The sequence below is a fragment of the Bubalus bubalis genome, chromosome 17, assembly GCF_019923935.1.
Source record: "Bubalus bubalis isolate 160015118507 breed Murrah chromosome 17, NDDB_SH_1, whole genome shotgun sequence".
NCBI classification, from domain to species: domain Eukaryota; kingdom Metazoa; phylum Chordata; class Mammalia; order Artiodactyla; family Bovidae; genus Bubalus; species Bubalus bubalis.
The window spans coordinates 19,915,753-19,934,711 of NC_059173.1; the positions used below are offsets into that span (position 1 = coordinate 19,915,753).

Consider the following 18,959-nt stretch of genomic DNA (forward strand, 5'->3'; position numbering starts at 1 on the left):
CGTCAGTCAGGACTGAAGGATGCACTCCAGACCCCAGGGCCACGGCCACGTCCCCGCCTCAGCAGTAAGCAGTAAGGAGTAAGCAGTAAGCAGTCTTCGCTTTCCAAAGAGCGCCCCCTTCCGCGCCGCGACCGCGAACCACCCACCCTCTCCCACAGGTAACGAGCACCGCCTACTGGCTGTCAGCCTCTAGGCTGCTTGGCCCCGCCCCTGAGCGAAACGCGCATGCTCTCCAATTCCTCCCCGCCCCAGCCTTCAGGCTTCTCGCGACAGCCGCCCGGCGGCCACTGAATCTCGCGATAAAGGCTTATTGTCTCGCGGGACCGCCGCTGGTAGACGCGCTCTCGGGCGGCTCTGGCTGGGGAAGAGGAATCGCATGTGTCGCTTCAGCTGGCGGTAGTGGCGGGCGCGGAGGCGGCGGAGGCTGTGCGACCGCCTGGGTAATAACCCCTCGTGCCTCTCCCGCTTCGGAGAAGCTTGTAGAGAGCGTGGGGAAGCTGAGGTGCTGTCCGGCGGAAGGGGGCCGGGCCGGGCGTCTCCACACCCCCGCCCACATGGGCCGCTCTGGTGTCCCCGGGGTTGCCCCCTTCGCTTCAGGTCGCGCCCTCACACCTGACCGCTCTTGTCGCCTTAGTCCCCTTACATTCTGCTCCTTTCTGGTCCTTTCGCCCGTATTCTGTCTCCTCAGACTCTGGTCTCCCCACCCTCTCTCACTTCCATCCCCTCTCCCGACTCGAAAGCGTCCCTTTCTTGGCATCCAGCCGCCCCCACACCCTGCACTCTGGGCGCCTCCGGCGGCCCACCCCTTCTTCACCCCCTCTTCGTAGGTTTTTCCAGCCTCTTCAGCTGCTTCTTGGCCTTTCTCTGTTGTTGTACTTTGCATCCCTTCCGAATCACCCCCAAACCTTTTGCCTTGTCTCCACCGAGGTCACTATCCCCATCCTTTTTTCCCATTCCTGCTTCTTCCACCGGTGCCCCCCCCCCCCCCCCCCGCCGCGTTGTCATGGTCCATTGCTATGAATCTCACTGTTGTCGCTGGCTTTCCTGTAGACCTGGAAAATGGTGTGCCCAGAATTAATCATATTTTATGAATCCAGCTTCTTACCTTTCATTCAGCAGAGAATTGAAACAGATTTTGGGTGGGGGGATTTCTAGTGGAAGACAAGGCTACACCTGAACAGTGTTTCTCTCAGGGCCTTGGTCCCAAATAGTAAAGCTGTGTTATTTTCTTTTCTGACAGGTTTTGAAATGGCTGCTGACATTTCTGAATCCGGTGGGCATGATTGCAGAGGAGACCAGAGGAGCAACACCAAGTTAGATGCAGATTACCCACTTCGAGTCCTTTACTGTGGAGGTAAGTGGTGGAAGGCAGAAAATGGCTTTCACTCACTGTATTTTTATACGTTATGATCAGTGGCTTCACATTTGGTCCAAGTAATTTTTTCATCTTTGTCATTTGGTGAATCTTTACTTGGGAGTTGGGCAAGAGGAGGCATGGATGAACAGATTTTCCCAACCTGTGGGACTTGGGTCTTGCTACTTGGCCTGGAGAAATTTTCAGTCCAGTTGAAATAGACATGTGTAAATAGATTATTCCAGCCCAAAGTAACTTTCCAGTCTGGCTGTTAAAGTTGGGCTTCTTGTAAGATAATTGACTCTTAAGGGATGACTGGATGAGGGAGTGGGAAAATGCATCCTAGATGAAGTGAATAGCTGTGTAAGGAAAAGCTTGTCTGTGGAGAAATAAGCGGTTTTGTATGAGTATAGTATGTAGTGTAGAAATAGTGTAATAACAAGTGGAAGATGATGAGGCTGGAGTGATGGGCAGTAGGACAGTTGTGGGAAAGTGTCCTTGGTCTGATTAATAAAATGTGGATCAGGGATTTTTTTCCCTTTGATTGTGTTTCCTCATTTTCAATTCAGAAATATTTGTTAATTGGAGATAACTAATTTTCCTAGCATCTTGGAAAGGTTCAGAAAAATTTGAAGACATACGACAGTAAAGTAAAGGGCAAGTAAATATTATCTTTTTTAGTAAATATTTTTGGCCACTTACTATGTGCCTAACTGTTTTGTGTGCTGGAAACTGAATAATGAATAAATTAGGAGAAGTCATTGTTCTTGTGGACCTTACCTTCTGTGAATGTAATAGAGATTTCTTCTGGAATTTAAGTACTATAAAAGGAGAGGTGTTGTCACTGAGTTGAAAAATTGTATCGACGCATCATTTATTTACTGTCTTTGATTAAGAAAATAAAATGAGTATAAAATATCCCAGAGAGTAGGCAGGGGAACTTTATGTAAGGTTGACTTTGGCGTCATGGACCAGGGTTTGCATCCTTACCTTGGGCATTACCAGCTGCTCCTGCTTAATTCTAGCTCTGTGACCTTGGGCAAGTTACCTGATTTAACTAAGGATTAGAGGTCTGTTTCTTAAGGTCTGTAAAAAAAAAGATGGTGATTACATCTGGAGTCAGATAATTCCTATAAAGCTGGTTCAGCAATGAATTCAAGAACATAATAACAGTAAGTGCTCTTATTAAAAAAGTATACTGACTTAGTTTATTCATTCTTGCTTGTCAGATGTAGTTATGAGTTACTGTTCTTTGTATCCTAATTCATTGAATCTAAGTCTCCATATGTTATAAGAGGCACCATTATTTTAGGTTCCACTTAGAAAGAAAAATTTGTTAAGATTGACATGCCATAATTATGGGATGCATCCCTATAAAAGTGAAAAGAAGAAAGAATTAATGAAATACAGTATGTGAAAGCCATCCTCTTCAATTGCTTATGTCACCCCTCAGATGGCTTTGAATAACCACACTAAGTATGCATCTAACCCAGTGATATTTCACCAGTAGTCACCAGAGGTCCCTAACCTTTTTGAGAAAGGTTTATTTTTATTTCCCTAGTTTGTATTGATACTCCAGGCACTAGGATGGAGACAGGATTACCTTTTCCTCAAGGAGTTTAAGGTCTAGTTGTAGGAGAAGGACTTAGGGAATATTCAATGCTAAATTTAAAAGACCAGAGCTATGAATTAGGATTTTAGGAAAAGGAGGGATCTTTGTTCGAAGGGAAGCTGGGAAAGTGAAGTGAGAAACCTTAAGTAATAGGTAGAATTTGCAAGGAAAGGTGGAGGAATTCACAAAAACAGTATGGGGGCAAGGTTTAATGTGGTATTTTCAGGGTAGAGGGGGAAAAAAAGGAGCTAATTGGTGCAGAATGCTGGTTGAAATATAGTGAGAAACAAGGGTACGTGGATGGGGTCATTTCCAGGGAGACATTTGTCTGCAGGACTGAGACTTCAGAATCTGAAGTCAGTCTGAGTTTGAATCCTGGTTTAGCCAGGATTGGCCAAGCCAGGCCAGTGACCTTGACCAGTTCCTCATCCAGAAAATGGATAACAGAGCCTACCTCAGCAGGCTGTTGAAAAGAATAAATAAAATAATGCTTCTAAAGGCCCCATCTCCTAATAGCACCACATTGTGAATTTTGAGGGGACACAAACATGAAGACCATAGCAGAAGGTTTCATGGATGATGGACTTTGTTCTTCATATCTCATCAGCAGGTGTATAAGGTCAGGTTGTTAGTAATGTAAAGCTGGTGACTGCTCATTATTTTCATTGAAGAGCTATAGTTTACAAATAGTAAATCATCTGTGGAGGAAAATTGACTCAAATAATGTGGAACTTGGAAGATATGTCCAACTTTTTTCATCATATTAGAATTTTGCTGAACTGAATATTATTTGAAATGGTGTACAAAGTTTTATGGTTTTAGGGTTTGCAGTAATGGTATTTAACCTGTAATTATATCCTGAAAGTGTGGCTGAATATCTGTTCCTACTAGTGATTGAACTTGAACTGTGAAGATCAGAGAGCTCTGGTTAAGCAGGCAGAGCTTTAGTAGGAAACTCTAAACTGAAATAGATGGTGCATTTTATCGAATAGTTTCTGCCACATTACCACCTTTGTCATTGGATGAGCTATTGAACCTATTTCAGGGCTTCATCTATAAAAGACCGATAATGGGCTGGTACACCGCTGCATTGCCTTGATAGGTTCTGTGGTTTAATTAGGTAAACGAGCATGAGCTTCAGAAACAGACCAGGGTTCAAATCTTGTTCTAACCAGATGCAAATGAATTACTTGTTCTAAGTCTCATTTTTGTCAATCATAATAAACATGGTAATTCTTACTTATCGGGTTGTGATGATGAAACATAATACAAAGTATAACAGAGTGCCTGGGATGTGCCCAGTAGATGGTAATTGCTGTTACTAGTAATGGTGTACCACCCGTCCTCTCCCTCACAAGCCTCAAGGTGTTGGGCGCACTGTACCAGTCCATTCCTCACCTTAAAAATTAAGCAGTTGACCCAGTAATAGAGTTATAGATAAAATTGAGAAACTTTGAGTTTTTCTAGTCCCTTAGCCTTTGCAGGCTATCTAGTGACAAGACTGAACCAACTCCCTTTGAAGGAAGGAAATTCAGTTTCATGATCTTGTATAGCATAACATGAAAAGGAGAGGAAAACTGTATTGCAAAGAAATGGTAACAGAAGTGCTACTGAAGTCTGTAAATGTGTTCGTATGAACGAAAATTAGTGGCTGTTTTAGTGAAGTTATCAAAAGAAATAACCAGCTCCATTTAAGCTTTGTTGCATGGGTAATTGTTCCCATCCTAGCTTAGTTTCCAACCCATTGAAGTGGTTGTGGTAAAACCGTAAGACATTCCAGATAGTATAGTCTGATGTTTTAGCAACTGAAGGAGACATTGTTCTTTAGATCAAAAAAAGAAATCAAGATAGTATCTCTATTAACCATGTGGCATTAACCTCAAAAAAAGCACATGATGGGGGTAGTATTTGAAAAGTGGTATAGACAAGTTACAGGAAAAAACAGAAACGAAGCGTTTTGTCAAATTATTAAGTCCTGTGTGTGTGTACTTATTTATTTATATTTTCAAATCTTTTCTCTCCATTTCCCCAGTCTGTTCATTACCAACAGAGGTAAGTTCTTTTCAAATTCTTTTTTTCTTTTTTAATTTGAGGTTATTGATTTTATAGCTAGCTTGGGAACTTCATTTTGTTATTTTTCATTTTCTGTCATTTGCTGGCAGAGTTTCAACCTTTTATAGAGAACTTCGGTTTAGAATGATTTTATGGTCCTACAGATTGTTTTTTTTTAGACTTTGAGTCATATGTGTGCATCTTTTGCACTTGTCTATACATAGTTTGGATTTTTGCGCAGAACTCATGGTCAGCCAATAAAACAAGAGTAACCTTAAAGTCAAAGTTTAACATCCAAACAGAGAAGAGAAAGCATAAATTATGTGTAAGGCTTTCTGTTGATAAGCTTCTTAAGTCAGGCTCTGTGGGCAGTTCATACAAATGAGACGCCTATATGCCCGAAGCAAGAAATGCTTGTGGTTATTTTTGTCTGTTTCCTCCTTTTTCTAATGGCCCTTCTGTTTGTTGGAGAGGAAATAAATTGCTACAGTGAGGAGGTGTGTTTTAATTTTTAATTTCTTATGGGACATTTCCTGATTGAATACAGATTTTCTGTGGATGAGACATTAGGTGGGAGTAGTTGATTTTATCATTCTATAAATAGCAGGCACAGGGAATGATTTTTTAATTAAAATGATTAAAAATATACTGTTGTGACTCAGTTTGTTCTTTTCCCCCCTCCAGTACTGTGAATATATGCCTGATGTTGCTAAATGTAGACAATGGTTAGAGAAGAATTTTCCAAATGAGTTTGCAAAACTTACTGTAGGTATGAACATTTTTTTTTTTCTTGCATAAAAGCCTGTACACCTGAAACAGATGCATGTAGGGCATTATTTTAAAGATACAAAAGTCCTCTAGTAGGAACAGAATTGTATCACTCTAATATCTATGTCTATTGACTGTAAAACTGTTTTAAGTTCTTCGGTTAATTAAGATTTCTTACATAAAATCGCAGACCACTTCATGAGTCTTATCTGGATAGGATAGGTCAAAATATCAACGTTCTTATATAAAGAAGAGTAAATGATTTAGGGATATATATTTTCACTCATTCGCTTAACAAATTATTTCTTGTATGCCTGCTATATGCTACACACTCTTTTAGATGCTGAGAATAAAGCAGTAAACAAAAGACTTGTTCTTTGGAAATTATAGAGGGAGAGACAAAATAAATAAAACAAGACAAATGAAATAAATACATTAAATTATGATAAGCAGGGAATAGAAAGATAAGAATTTTGGGGGAGGGAATTTGAAATCTTGAAAGATAAAAGATGGCATTTGAACAAAGACCTAAAATAAGTGAGGGAGAGAGTCCTTTGAATATCTGGGTGAAGAATTTTCCAGGCAGATAACGCACCCAGTGCAAAGGCCCTGAGGCAAACACTTAGCGCATACAGCATATTTAGAAAACAGCAAGGAGGCCTTTGGTTTTTTGTGTTTTTTTTTGGTGGGAGGGTGGTCAGGGGCAGGTAGGAGATGAAGTCAGAGAAGTAACAAAGGACTATGTCTTAAAGAGCGAGTCTAGGCTTTTCTGAATGAGATGAGAAGCCTTTGGAGCAGTTTGGGCAGAAGAGTGATGATAAGGTCTGACTTTTGTTTCAACAGCATCTTTGGCTGCTATGTTGAAAATAGACTGAAGAGAGACTTCCCTGGTGGTCCAGTGGTTAAGACTGGGCTTCCAGAGCAGGGATGTAGGGGACTCAGATTCAATCCCTGGTCAAAGAACTAAGATCCCACATGCTGCGTGGCATGGCTAAAAAAAAAAGACTGAAGAGAGGCATAGGCAGCAAAGCAGGGAGATCAAGTAGGTGGCTCTTGCAGTGATTGGGTCAGGAGGATGACCACCTAGTCCAGGATGGTAGCAGTGGGGTGGTGAGAAGTGGTCAGATTCTGGACATGTTTTGAAGGTAGAGCTGACAGGGTGTCCTGATGTGTTGCTGTCCTGATGTGGGATGTGAGGAAAAGGGCCAGCTGCACTTCTGACCAAAGCAACTAGAATGGAGTTGCTGTAGCCAAAGGTAAGGAAAACTGCAGAAGGACAGATTTCCTCAGTTAGCAAATTGATAGCTTTTCGTACAAGACTGGTAAAAATGAAGGCAGTAGCAGAAGAAGGGAAACCCTGGGCCAGAAACAAGGCTATCGAAGTATACCCAATGTTACCCTGCTATTTGCTGCTTTGATTTTCAGATAGTTTTCCATGAGGCACAACCCCTGAGACAACATGGTCCGTCTGTGATTGGATAAGCACCCTCAAATCTGATGTAACAGTCAGTCTACCTGGTGGGCCCTGACTTGCCTAGGATGTATCTTCATATTCAGGACCAGGCTTTCTGTTAACAGAATCAGTATGCTTGATGCTAAACACTCCTGTGGAGTCTTGAGGGTTTTACGCTACTTTAATGTAGCTTCTGTCACCGTACACTTAAACCATAATGACTTCAGAATCAGGCCTGATAGGAGTCCAGGAATACAATCACTGACTTTATAAATGTTATACTCATTTGTTGGTAAAATACCTTATTTGTCTGTAAAGGTATTATCCTTCAATTAAAAAATAAATAAAATACCTTATTTGTGTATGAGGTTTCTCAGGGGTAATTTCTTAATGTTAGCATGAAGTGATGTCAGTGCTTATAAGGGTTTTGTTTTTACATCTAGAAAATTCACCCAAACAAGAAGCTGGAATTAGTGAGGGTCAAGGAACAGCCGGGGAAGAGGAAGAGAAGAAAAAACAAAAGAGAGGTGAGGCGTGATTTGACTTATACAAACATACTGCTAGAACAGGGCTCCCCAGAAAGCTTAGAATCTGCCTGCCAACGCAGGGAATGTGGGGTCAATCCCTGGGTCGAGAAGATCCCCTTGAGAAGGAAATAGCAACCCATCCCAGTATTCTTGCCTGGGAAATCCCATGGACAGAAGAGCCTGGTGGGCTACAGTCCGTGGGGTTGCAAAAGAGTTGTACACGACTTAGCAACTATACAACAATAATCACCAGAAGAAATAAGAAATGAAAGCATTCCCAAACTGAATAACATCTTCCTGTTACTGCCTTCTGTGTGAATACCATACAGAGGGGTACAGGATCGTTCTCAGGATGACTGGGTTTCCTATGATTTGGTCTCTATCAGTAAGTTGGACCCAAGGAAACTTGCTTCATTTGCCATGTATATACATAAAAAACAGCCAGCCAGCTTGTTTATGACTTAAAAACTTTGTTACCTTATAAAAATACCTTATGTATTCTATTTAAATAGAGTGAGGACATTTATAAAAGATTTTGTTCTCTCCTTATTACTGTCAGCTCAGTTGAATTTTTCTTTTCACAACTGATGAATATACTTGTCTACCTCTCCTCCTTCTAAAATGAATTTCTCGTGCCTTGTATCCTATCCCTGCCTGTTTCTTCTTCCTGAATTAATTCTCCCATAACTAAAATTAGCTTATAAATATTTTCTAGGACTTCGCATTAAAACAAAAAACATTCCCCCAAGAACTCGTGTCTCTCTTTGCCATATTCTCCTCCCCATTGCCTTCTTAGCTGGACTTCCTTGCTAAGACTAGACTCAGCTATCCTCCTTTCAGTTCAGTCATTGAGCCTTCACTCCTCAGTCCATCCTTACCTGACTTTGATGCCATTGAAACTCCTCTGATAAGGGTCACAAATGGCTGGGTGTTTGCTCAGTGGTGAGAGAGCGTCTGAATACTCCTTTCTGAAGTGTTGTGCTTGCTCCCTTATTCTGCTTTCCTTCCTCCTCAGGCTTCTGTGCAGACTTCTCCCTTCTGTCCCTTTAAAAAATGGTGTTTCCCAGGACTCGGTGCACTTACCTTCTCATTCTGCATATCCTCCCTGGATGATTCTTCTGCATCCTTAACTTTTGCCCCCACTCTGCACTTAGAACTCCCAAATCTAGTCCTGGGGGATCATGTCTCTAGACTAGAAATGTGCATGGTCCCATAGGCACTTCAAACACAGCACTTCCAAAGTAAACTTACTTAAGTCCCGAATCTGCATCTTTGGTTTTGTTCACTTTGATTAATGACAGCAGTTTATCCAATCATTTGAGCCAAAAACCTGAGACCCATCTTGGCTTCTTTCTTTTTGCCCCTTTGAATCAGTTCTGAATTCTGTGATTTCGTCTCCTTCCTCTGTTTATTCTGTACCTATTGGCCATTGCTGTTGCTACTGCTTTATTTAGATTTTGATTAGTTTCTGCCTGAACTAATGTAGAAGCCTCCTCAGTGGCCTCTCTTTCATTGCTCTTCACAGGCCCACCCTCCACACGGTATGATGATCTTGACAGACCATAAATCAATGATTTCACTCCTGCATAGTCACTTGTATGCTGGGTTCTTTTCTTTGCAGTATAAAGAGCTTGATGTACTAGTTCTTGAATGACTGGTATATAATCTTTGCCTATCTGGCTTTCTTTCCTACATATCATAAGCTTCCTTCAGACAAGTGTATTTGCAGCCAATTAAGCCAACCATGCTCTTTTCCCCATGGGGGCTCAGTGTGCAATGGTTGTGAACAGTACACTACCTCCTCTGTAGTGTATTCAATTTGTGGCCTATATGAGTCGCCCTAAGGAGACAGCCCTTTCCAGTGGACACTCGCATCCACCCTAACGAGACCAATTGCCTATGGGACCACCCCAGTTTAGGCTCCAGACAGGTATGTGAAGTGCCTTTGGAAAGCCCCAGGACACAGTGGCCAGGGTCCACATTGGTCGAGTTGCTATGTCCATCCATACCAAGCTGCAGAATACGGAGCATGTGATTGAAGCACTCTGCAGGGCTAAGCTCAAGTTCCCTGGATGCCAGATGATCCACATCACCAAGAATTGGGGATTTACTAAGTTTAATGTGAATGAGTTTGAAAACATGGAGGCAGAAAAGTGGCTTGTCCCAGATGGTTGTGGGGTCGAGTACAACCCTAACCGTGGCCCCCTGGACAAGTGGCGGGCCCTGCACTCAAGGGAGCCTTGGCACTGTCTTTTCCTTACTAGGCCAACCAGTAAATCCTACTTTCCTGTTACACACACCAAAAGACAAAGCATAGTTCTCAATTACAGCATACAGAAACCTTTTCTGTCCTCTGGAAGTAGAGTAAGCCATTCCTCTGCAGCGCTTATGGTAGTGCTGTGTTCATGGATCCTATTTCAGTATATACCAGATTGCTGTAATTTAACCTGTTCTCTCCTTGCCCTGGACTGAGAGCCTCTGGAGGACAGGGACTGTGTTTGTGTTCTCTTGGTCTTTGTGTCCTCAGCCCTTAGTGCAGTGCACAGCACATACTACTTACAATGTATTGACTGAATGAATACTCATGCATGTGTTTATGAATTTTGTATTAGAAAAAGAAGCTTTAGAAATTAATATTTTATACCTTTTGAAAATCAGTATATTTAAAGATAGTATTCTCTATTTATGATAAAACAACTAATCCTGAACTGTTTCTTAATAAATAAAGGTGGAAGGGGTCAAATAAAACAGAAAAAGAAGACTGTACCACAAAAGGTTACGATAGCCAAAATTCCCAGAGCAAAGAAGAAATATGTAACAAGAGTGTGTGGCCTTGCAACTTTTGGTGAGTTCAAGCTTAAGTATGTTTAAAATTTGTGAGTTTTATTCATTAATTCATTTCATTCTCTTTTTAATCTATTATCATGAAAATTTTACAGTTCTGTTTTTTGCTAAGAAGGATACAAAATGAGATTTTGGATTTCTAACTATAGTCAAATTTAAAATTTTAAAAATCTTTTGCAGAGGGGACTGGTTTGACTTTCCATTCCAGAATTTCTGCTTGTGCACATTTTATCTAGAATGAGGGCTGGACAGGTTTCCCTGAGCAGGTCTACCAGCACTGCTCCTTTTTCCCTCCCAGTCTCAGTAGCCAAACAGTTGCAAAATGACCTGTCCCCTCTGTCTGACAGTAGCAGGGGAGGGAAGGTGGTTAGTGGTGGAGTGTCTTCCTTTGTAAAAAGGGATAACCACAAGAACTTCATTTACTTGGAAGTGTATATGTAATGTTGGAATTCATGTGTTCCTGGATTTTCTTTGGTCTTACTATATGAATCAGGAATAGTATGGATGATCTTATTTTTATGTACTGAGGCTTTATCTGACCTTAAAAATGTTACATTGTTCAGATGACTGCCTATGGGTAGTTTGTAATTACTGTTCTGAAAGGAACATGAAACCCATTAATATGATCTGTTTTATGAATTTAAAATGCAGATTAAATTTCAAAATGGAAAAATATCTTTGACATATGATTCCAATTATAGTCTGTTTCTTTTTTTAAAATAACAGAAATTGATCTTAAAGAAGCACAAAGATTTTTTGCTCAGAAATTCTCCTGTGGTGCCTCAGTAACAGGGGAGGATGAAATCATCATTCAGGGAGACTTTACAGATGATATTATTGATGTCATTCAGGAAAAATGGCCAGAGGTGAGTATTTGGAACTTGTGCATCTATAGAAGTAAGTTACTAAAGCAGTTGCTTCCATGTTAGTTGCTAAGCACAGCTCATGAAATGTAATTATTTGTGTTTTATAGGTGGATGATGATAGCATTGAAGATCTTGGAGAAGTGAAGAAGTGATTTTGAAAATGTGTCTGTATTTAATGATCTGAACTGATTGTTAATGTGGCCAAAGGGAGAGAGGCCTTTTAAAAATATATATATTTATCCTACAGTAAAACTGTAGCCTACCCCTCGCCCTTGGAATTGTCACTGTTCTGTACAAGGCTGCTTGTTTTTGGGTGTGTGTTTTTTTTTTGTTTTTTGTTTTTTAATTGCCAAAGTCTAATAAATAGGAGAGACTGTCATGCTTATGCATGAGATAGAATTTAGTCAAATAAAAAATTTTGGTCGTTTGGTACTGACTTTTCTCTTTCTTTTTAACTTTATTTTTGGAAAAACTAGATTTTCTGTGGAAAGCTTTTCTGTTGATTATTTTAAAATAATCACAATTTAATCAAAAATGATTTTTTTTTTTTTAATCTGAGTGATATTTTAAAGATTTGAATTTGGCTTCATCACCAGTAATAACTCTCCTTGCTTCTTTGGTGTGGTAGTTTTGAGACGCTTGAGTATCTCATGGATCTCTGGTTGAATTTGCTTCATGGTCACCAACCAAGTTCACTTTGTGGGCATATTAACATATTGTTGGTAACAGCTGTTTAAGCTGTTGTGGAGATTATTTGGTAAAATATATTAAAAGCCTTAAAACCATCTGCACTGTTTGACCCACTTCTTTGGCATTATCCTAAAGATATAATGTCTTGCTTAAAACTATGGATGAGGGTGTTCATCACAGTGCTACTCATAATATTTAAAAAATTGCAAATGATTATAAATGCACAGTTGGGAAATGGTTAAAGAAATGATGGTGTGTCATATGGTAGGATATTTGCATATATTTTAAAATACTTTCTAAGAATTCTTGGAAAGGTGTTTGATAATGGTAAGTAGGGGGTCAGACACCCAAATCCATTTTATACATTATTTTCATCATCTTGAGTGGACAACCATTCAGAGAGCCTGAGTTCTTGCTCTGGCTGTAAATTTATGTGAGTGAAATTCTGCTAGTCATTTGAAAATAATATACACCATTGCTCAGTATAGTCTGGAAAGCAGCAATTGAAATGTGTTTTTCTTGGAAGAGAAGCAGTGACAATGAATCTTAATGAATATATTAAATGAATTTAAACTCTGTTTTTATAAAGGTCCTAAGTCTGGTGCTACAAATTGGAAAGAAGACTCAGTGGTATTTTAAGTTGCTGTCAACACCTTTAAGAAAGTTAGAACCCATTGTCTGTTGCCATGCAGAATACCATCTTGAATGAATGAGTGGGTTTTTGAGTAATTGAAACATTAGGAAGAATGTATAAATAAAGTTGTAAATTAAGAAAATGAAATTCTGCATTAACTGTGAGTTTAGTTAAAATTATCTAATGAAGCAAATTTATCCATTAAGACCACTTGATATGTGTTATGTATGTATTCTGTTGGTGCTAGAAGATGTCTGTGTGCTTGTATCAACACGTGACTTCATGTAAAGATTCTTAATGTTCACAGTTCTTGGCAAATGCAGTTTCAGTCCATTTATAGCCACAGTGGATGTTACTGCAGGAAAATGCAGGATTAAAACTGTCCTTGTGTATATGTGTGAATCTTTTTCTTTGACTTGAAATTTAAAATGCAACTGTTTAATCTCTGATTAAAATCTATTGTTCAAGGGGAATTCTGTGGCCGTCCAGTGGTTAGGACTCAGCATTTTCACAGCTGTGGCCTGGGTTCAATCCCTTGTCAGGGAACTAAGATCCCACAAGCCTCATGGCATGGCCACACACACACACACAATATATATATATATAGTTCAAGGACTGAGTTGAATTCATACATTCTGTATATACTTTTATTATGTAAATACTTTCACAATCTAGTATTTTTAGCAAAAAGAATACTTTAAACAGCTTTATAATATGTGTAAGAGATTTACAATGATTAAGCTGGCAACTTCAAATACAAATACAGTTTTGGTATGTAGTGTCTTATTTTTAAAAAACATCTGGCAATATATGGTTTTAAATTCTTTTTTAGTTAAATTGTTGTTAAATAACATTAAGTCAGCTGTCAGGTATAATCCATGGTAGCTTTCTCATTCTTAAAAATTAATAACAATTTTTAAAAAACAATTTATACCTTTTAGGTTCTGTTATTTACTAAATGTCTTTACTTAGGAAATATGGTAGAGAAACTGGAATGAGTCTGTAGAGTTCATCAGTTTGAATTAGTGCATAACTAGATGCTGTTTAATTCTTATATTTTCTCTTTAAAGATTTTTTACCTTAAAATACTAAGATTTTTGATTTGCAACTAGTCATAATAACCCTCTTAACCACATCCAATTGGTACTTAGCAACCATAACTCATAAAAATGAGCCTCATTTCTTACTGCTTCTATACTTGTACTTTTAAAGTGAATATTAGGCATGTGATTGCCTGGTAAAGAAGGACATTTTAGGGCTTCCTAAAACTCCCAGGTTTTACAAAAGTGAAATTTGAGAAGCATGTGAGTTAAAATGTTCCTCACTTGGAAAATTGACATTCAACCACATTCCTTTTCATCTTTCTCATTCTACCACCACAACTTACTGCATAGTCATCTATTGATAAGTCATTTAACAATTCGTCAGCATTTGCTTTCTTGATTTTTAAACTCTAAGGCATTGCCTTTTTGGTTCTGAACATGAGCCTATCCTGAGGAGACAGGTGTCTTCCAAATCAGTAAAGTTTCAAGGTAAGATTTTTTTTTTTTTCTTTTTAAAAATGTTGGCAGTGCTGGATCTTCATTGCTGCAAGAGCTTTTCTGTAGTTGAGAGTGCAGGCTACTTTCTAGTTTTGGTTTGCAGGCTTCTCATTGCGGTGGCTTCTCTTGCTGTGGAGCATGGTCTTCAGTGGTGGTGGCTCCCCAGCTCTATAGCACAGGGTCGATAGTTGTGCACAGGCTTAGTTGCTCTGCAGCATGTGGGGTCTTCCCCGAATAGGGATCGAACCTGTGTCTCCTGCGTTGGCAGGTGGATTCTTTACCGATTCTTTACCATTGAGCCACCAGGGAAGCTCCAAGGCAAGAAATTTTAAATTTGTTTTTTCCATGTTCAGGTTATCTTTTATGAACATGAGGGCGTGTTTTGCTAATTCAGTCAACCAAAAGTAAAGTTGAAATACGATTAAGAATTTGTCTTGCCAGCACTGCCATCTTAGGGGTTAAGCAGTAGGGGTGGGTGACCAGAGATTAAATATAATAAGCATTACTTTTTTATAGTTCAGTTCCTATAAGAGTAAAAAGGGGGAAGGAGTGATTATGAACAGGAGAATAAAATCTTAATCTCAACTCAGAACATGGTAAATATTGTCAAGATAAAATGCCAAGGGTCTCCCCCCACAGGGTGCACAACCACCTGCTTCCCAGGGGGCAGGACCCTCAGGGTGTGCACCTCTACCCCATGGGGGTACATCATCATTTAACTTACGCCAGGGAGGTGTATGCCCCCCTCCAAGGGGGACAGCACACCCACTGATTCAATCTGCTTTAGTAAAGATCAGATCAGATCAGTTGCTCAGCCGCGTCCGACTCTTTGTGACCCATGAATCGCAGCACGCCAGGCCTCCCTGTCCATCACCAACTCCCGGAGTTCACTCAGTCCATCGAGTGAGTCAGTGATGCCATCCAGCCATCTCAACCTCTGTCGTCCCCTTCTCCTGCCCCCAGTCCCCCCCAGCATCAGAGTCTTTTCCAATGAGTCAACTCTTCGCATGAGGTGGCCAAAGTACTGGAGTTTCAGCTTTAGCATCATTCCTTCCAAAGAAATCCCAGGGCTGATCTTCAGAATGGACTGGTTGGATCTCCTTGCAGTCCAAGGGACTCTCAAGAGTCGTCTCCAACACCACAGTTCAAAAGCATCAATTCTTCGGTGCTCAGCCTTCTTGACAGTCCAACTCTCACATCCATACATGACCACTGGAAAAACCATAGCCTTGACTAGACGAACCTTTGTTGGCAAAGTAATGTCTCTGCTTTTGAATGTACTATCTAGGTTGGTCATAACTTTCCTTCCAAGGAGTAAGCGTCTTTTAATTTCATGGCTGCAGTCACCATCTGTAGTGATTTTAGTGACCCTAATTAAATCAATCTCCTCCTTAATGTGTGTCCCAAGAGGTAAGGCAGATTGATTTAATGGGGTGGGGTGGTGTCAGGAAACCTAAGATGTTTCATTGATTTAATGAACGTTAGGCGATTTAAGGACTCGATTTAACGGCGGGTGGGGTTGGGTGACAGTATTTGAGGGAGGTGATTTAATCAGCAGTGACTCATGATTTAGGGGTTGGTTTAATATATAGGAGTCACACAACACAGGGTGTTGACTGAATCAATGGGAATCACCTGACTTAGGACAGGGACTGATTTAACAATAGGAATCAAGTCATCCAGGGGCTGATGAAATCAGCCCGGGCACCCCTCAAGAGGGACAGCACCCTTCCAGGCTGAGCAGCAGGGTGGGTGTACGTCCACCCTAAGGCGTCACGTCTACCCCAAAAGGTGCATCTCATCATTTGATGTAACAAAAGAGCTACATCAAGAGTAAAAAAATCCCTAAACTTTTTACTCTCTTTATCTGTGATTCTCAGTTTAGAACTGTGCGGGGCTGGTCAGCAATTGACTATCAACTACTACCAGAGGTGGCGTCTGCCTCCATCTATTTGAATGCCAGGTACGGACTGTTCTCCCTACCCGGATGTGCAGGGCAGCTAAGGCGACAACGCTCACAGTTTAGGAGGGAAAGATGCGAGTCTGTAAGCAGCTGGTCATACATAGGCCAGGACGATGTGGCAGAGACGGCCGTTCATTTGTTCCATCATTCTCTGGGTAGTGGTGAAGGAGCGGTTCTTTGCGGGCCGCGGTAACGGCTTTTACATCGCCAAACCATTCGAGAGTCTCCAGACTTGCAAGAACAAAACGCCGGGATGGCGGCGCGGCTCGCGCCAGGAGGGAGCCAGCCCCCCTTGGGGTCTCGCGAGAGCCGGGGCGGCCCCTCGGCGACGCCGTAGGCCGAGTGGGCCGGGCGCGCTCCGCGGGGTCGGCGGTTTGGGCGGGGTGGCTTGGGCCGGCGAGGGCGCGGGGCTCCGGGGTTCGGGGCTCGCCCCCCGCCGCTCCAGGCAGGCGCGCCGATGGCGTTTCTAAGGTGACGCTGCGCACACCGACTGTCTCTGGGGGTGGAGGAAACACCTATGAACCCTTCGGCCTCCTTCCTGGCCGGGCGCCAGGTGAGCGGCCGCCCCTCGGCGCCTCCGGTTTCCGCCGGCTCGTCCCAGGGCGAGCGGAGAGCAGTCCTCTGGGACAACGTGCATGGGGGTTACTCAGGCATCGTTCCTGCTTAAAATGTGAAACAATACCCAGGACGCAGGGGAGCGTCACGTCCGTTTCCTTACCTTAATGAAAACGTGTTGTTCAGTCCAGGCGCGGTGCTCACTTTTTAACGATATATCAATGGGCATCTGCAGGGTTGTTTCTCCATACACCTGCTCGTTTACCTGCCCTTGCTTCCCAGCCACCTGCGAGTGGAGCAGCGCTGTAATCACCAGTTTTCCCAAAACGTCTTGAAAGTAAACTTGCCTAAGATGTGCATGTATCTGGTCCGTATAGGTTGAGATGAACGTGTTTTGCACACGTGGTCCATTGTTGTTTCCCGTGTTAGAATCCGTGCTCCTGGCTGGCGAGCTCAATGCCCCAAGCAACTGGTCTGCCCAGAGAATATTGGTTGAGTGAATGAGTGAGTGAAATGGCTTACCAAAGACTGGAATTCAAGTCTTATGGCTTGGAATTCCTTGACTCCAAGTTCCATTTTCTGTGTTTAGTAAGTAAGTAATTAATTCGTCATTATTATTTCTCTACAACTCTTATAATTCAGAAAGCAATAATGATGTACATGGGTCTCTGGTAAACAGTAACACTTTTTTTTTTAATTGGAGTATAATTGGTTTACAATATTGCGTTAGTTTCAGTGTACAGCATAGTGATTCAGTTTTTTGTTTTTTAGTTCTTTAGTTCATAGATGGGGACAGTGCCATACTTAAGAATGTGACTTACAGCCTAGCTAATAATTTGTTAATAATAGCTAATGTTTGTTGATCGGTTATGATGGAACAAAATTTTATTAAGGCAGGACATGAAAATTTTAACATAAAATTTTCTCTGCACTTTGAGCCACACCCTCCTCGTGTGTATTGTGCATCCCCTTTATACATTAACTAGATCCCTTTAAAAGACCTAGGAATGCCTGCTTACAAAAAAAAAAAAAAGGTTTGGTTTTTTTTTTTCCTTAGAACTAGCAAGCAACTCCTTAGTAGATAGCATTCCTTTTTCAATCATGTAAGGGGTCACAATGACCCACCACTTGCCTTGTCTGTGCAAATCTAAACTGTGTAAAGGTGAATGTATTATTTTGATGTATTTTCAACTCTTTGTCTTGAAAACATATGTAACTGTGTTTTGACATCTTATAGGCAGAATGGTTCTCAGAGCTTTTTGAAAGACTGTCTCCCAGGTTACAATCCTCAGGTTGGCTGGAAAAAATCTTTCATTTCTTTTTTAGATTTAACTGTTGATTGATTTTTAAAGACACAATAGTGTGTCATTTTTAATGATACAATGGGAAGTGCTTTACAGACCTAATCTTGCTTAATCCACACGACTAAGAAATCGAAATAGTGTTACTACCATTTCACAGCAAAGAAACTAAGGATTAAGAAAGTTAAGTAACTTGCCCAAGGTCTTGGAGCCACCAAGTGGCTCATTCTGGATTCCCACTTAGCTGAGACCAACTTGACTGCACTAGACTTTCAAATGATGTATGCCTAAAAGAAATTATTGTAGATAATTTTGTTAGGCATGAAAATGGCATCTTGGCTATATAAAAATGTTCATTTTTAGAGAGGCATACCAAAGTATCTAAAAGTAAAATACATTTTTTATCAACAACAAAAAGAAAAAGAAAGATTGAAACGTTGCAAAATTTTTGATAGTAGTAAGACCTAGCTACTGAGCAAATGTGAGTTCATTATACTGTTCTTTTATCTTCAGTGTATGTTTGAAATTTTTCCTTTACAAAATTTGTTTTTAAGTAGGTATGTTGAATTTGAACCAGTTATATTTAAACAATATTTACTTCCTGTTTCCCTTTAGTTGATTGTTCTAGAATTGCTAGATGGGGGTATAAGATGGGGGATAATATTGTTGATTGATACAAGGAGCTGCTGCTGCTGCTGCGTTGCTTCAGTCGTGTCCAACTTTGTGCGACCCCATAGACGGCAGCCCACCAGACTTCCCGTCCCTGGGATTCTCCAGGCAAGAACACTGGAGTGGGTTG

General features: G+C 40.9%; 2 protein-coding genes and 1 non-coding gene across 19 annotated transcripts in view; all 3 read left to right on the forward strand.

The window, feature by feature from the left end:
- Nucleotides 1-284: 284 nt before the first annotated feature.
- Nucleotides 285-13,192, forward strand: DENR (density regulated re-initiation and release factor). 2 transcript variants are annotated; one of them, XM_006047197.4, is made up of 8 exons: nucleotides 285-440; nucleotides 1,241-1,354; nucleotides 4,999-5,018; nucleotides 5,703-5,787; nucleotides 7,683-7,766; nucleotides 10,495-10,611; nucleotides 11,337-11,476; nucleotides 11,584-13,192. In XM_006047197.4, the coding sequence occupies exons 2-8, from the start codon at nucleotides 1,249-1,251 to the stop codon at nucleotides 11,626-11,628; spliced, it is 597 nt and encodes a 198-aa protein (XP_006047259.1). In that variant the 5' UTR covers nucleotides 285-440; nucleotides 1,241-1,248; the 3' UTR covers nucleotides 11,629-13,192. The 2 variants fall into 2 exon arrangements, with proteins under 2 accessions (XP_006047259.1, XP_044786177.1); XM_044930242.2 differs by lacking the exons at nucleotides 4,999-5,018; nucleotides 5,703-5,787.
- LOC112580058 lies at nucleotides 9,490-9,620 on the forward strand. The gene has a single exon (XR_003104412.1). It is a non-coding gene; the product is annotated as a small nucleolar RNA SNORA70 (small nucleolar RNA).
- Nucleotides 13,193-15,621: 2,429 nt separating the features above from the next.
- The window catches only part of CCDC62 (coiled-coil domain containing 62), a 45,354-nt gene continuing 42,016 nt past the window's right edge, over nucleotides 15,622-18,959 (forward strand). For 2 of the 16 annotated variants that reach the window (XM_044930243.2, XM_044930249.2), the window contains exons 1-2: nucleotides 15,623-16,304; nucleotides 17,289-17,447. In XM_044930243.2, the coding sequence (XP_044786178.2) occupies nucleotides 17,373-17,447 (75 nt within the window). In that variant the 5' untranslated portion in view covers nucleotides 15,623-16,304; nucleotides 17,289-17,372. Of the gene's footprint in view, nucleotides 16,305-16,614; nucleotides 16,858-17,236; nucleotides 17,452-18,096; nucleotides 18,152-18,959 lie in introns of those variants that run through there. The other 14 variants (XM_044930244.2, XM_044930252.2, XM_044930247.2 and 11 more) reach the window with 14 other exon arrangements.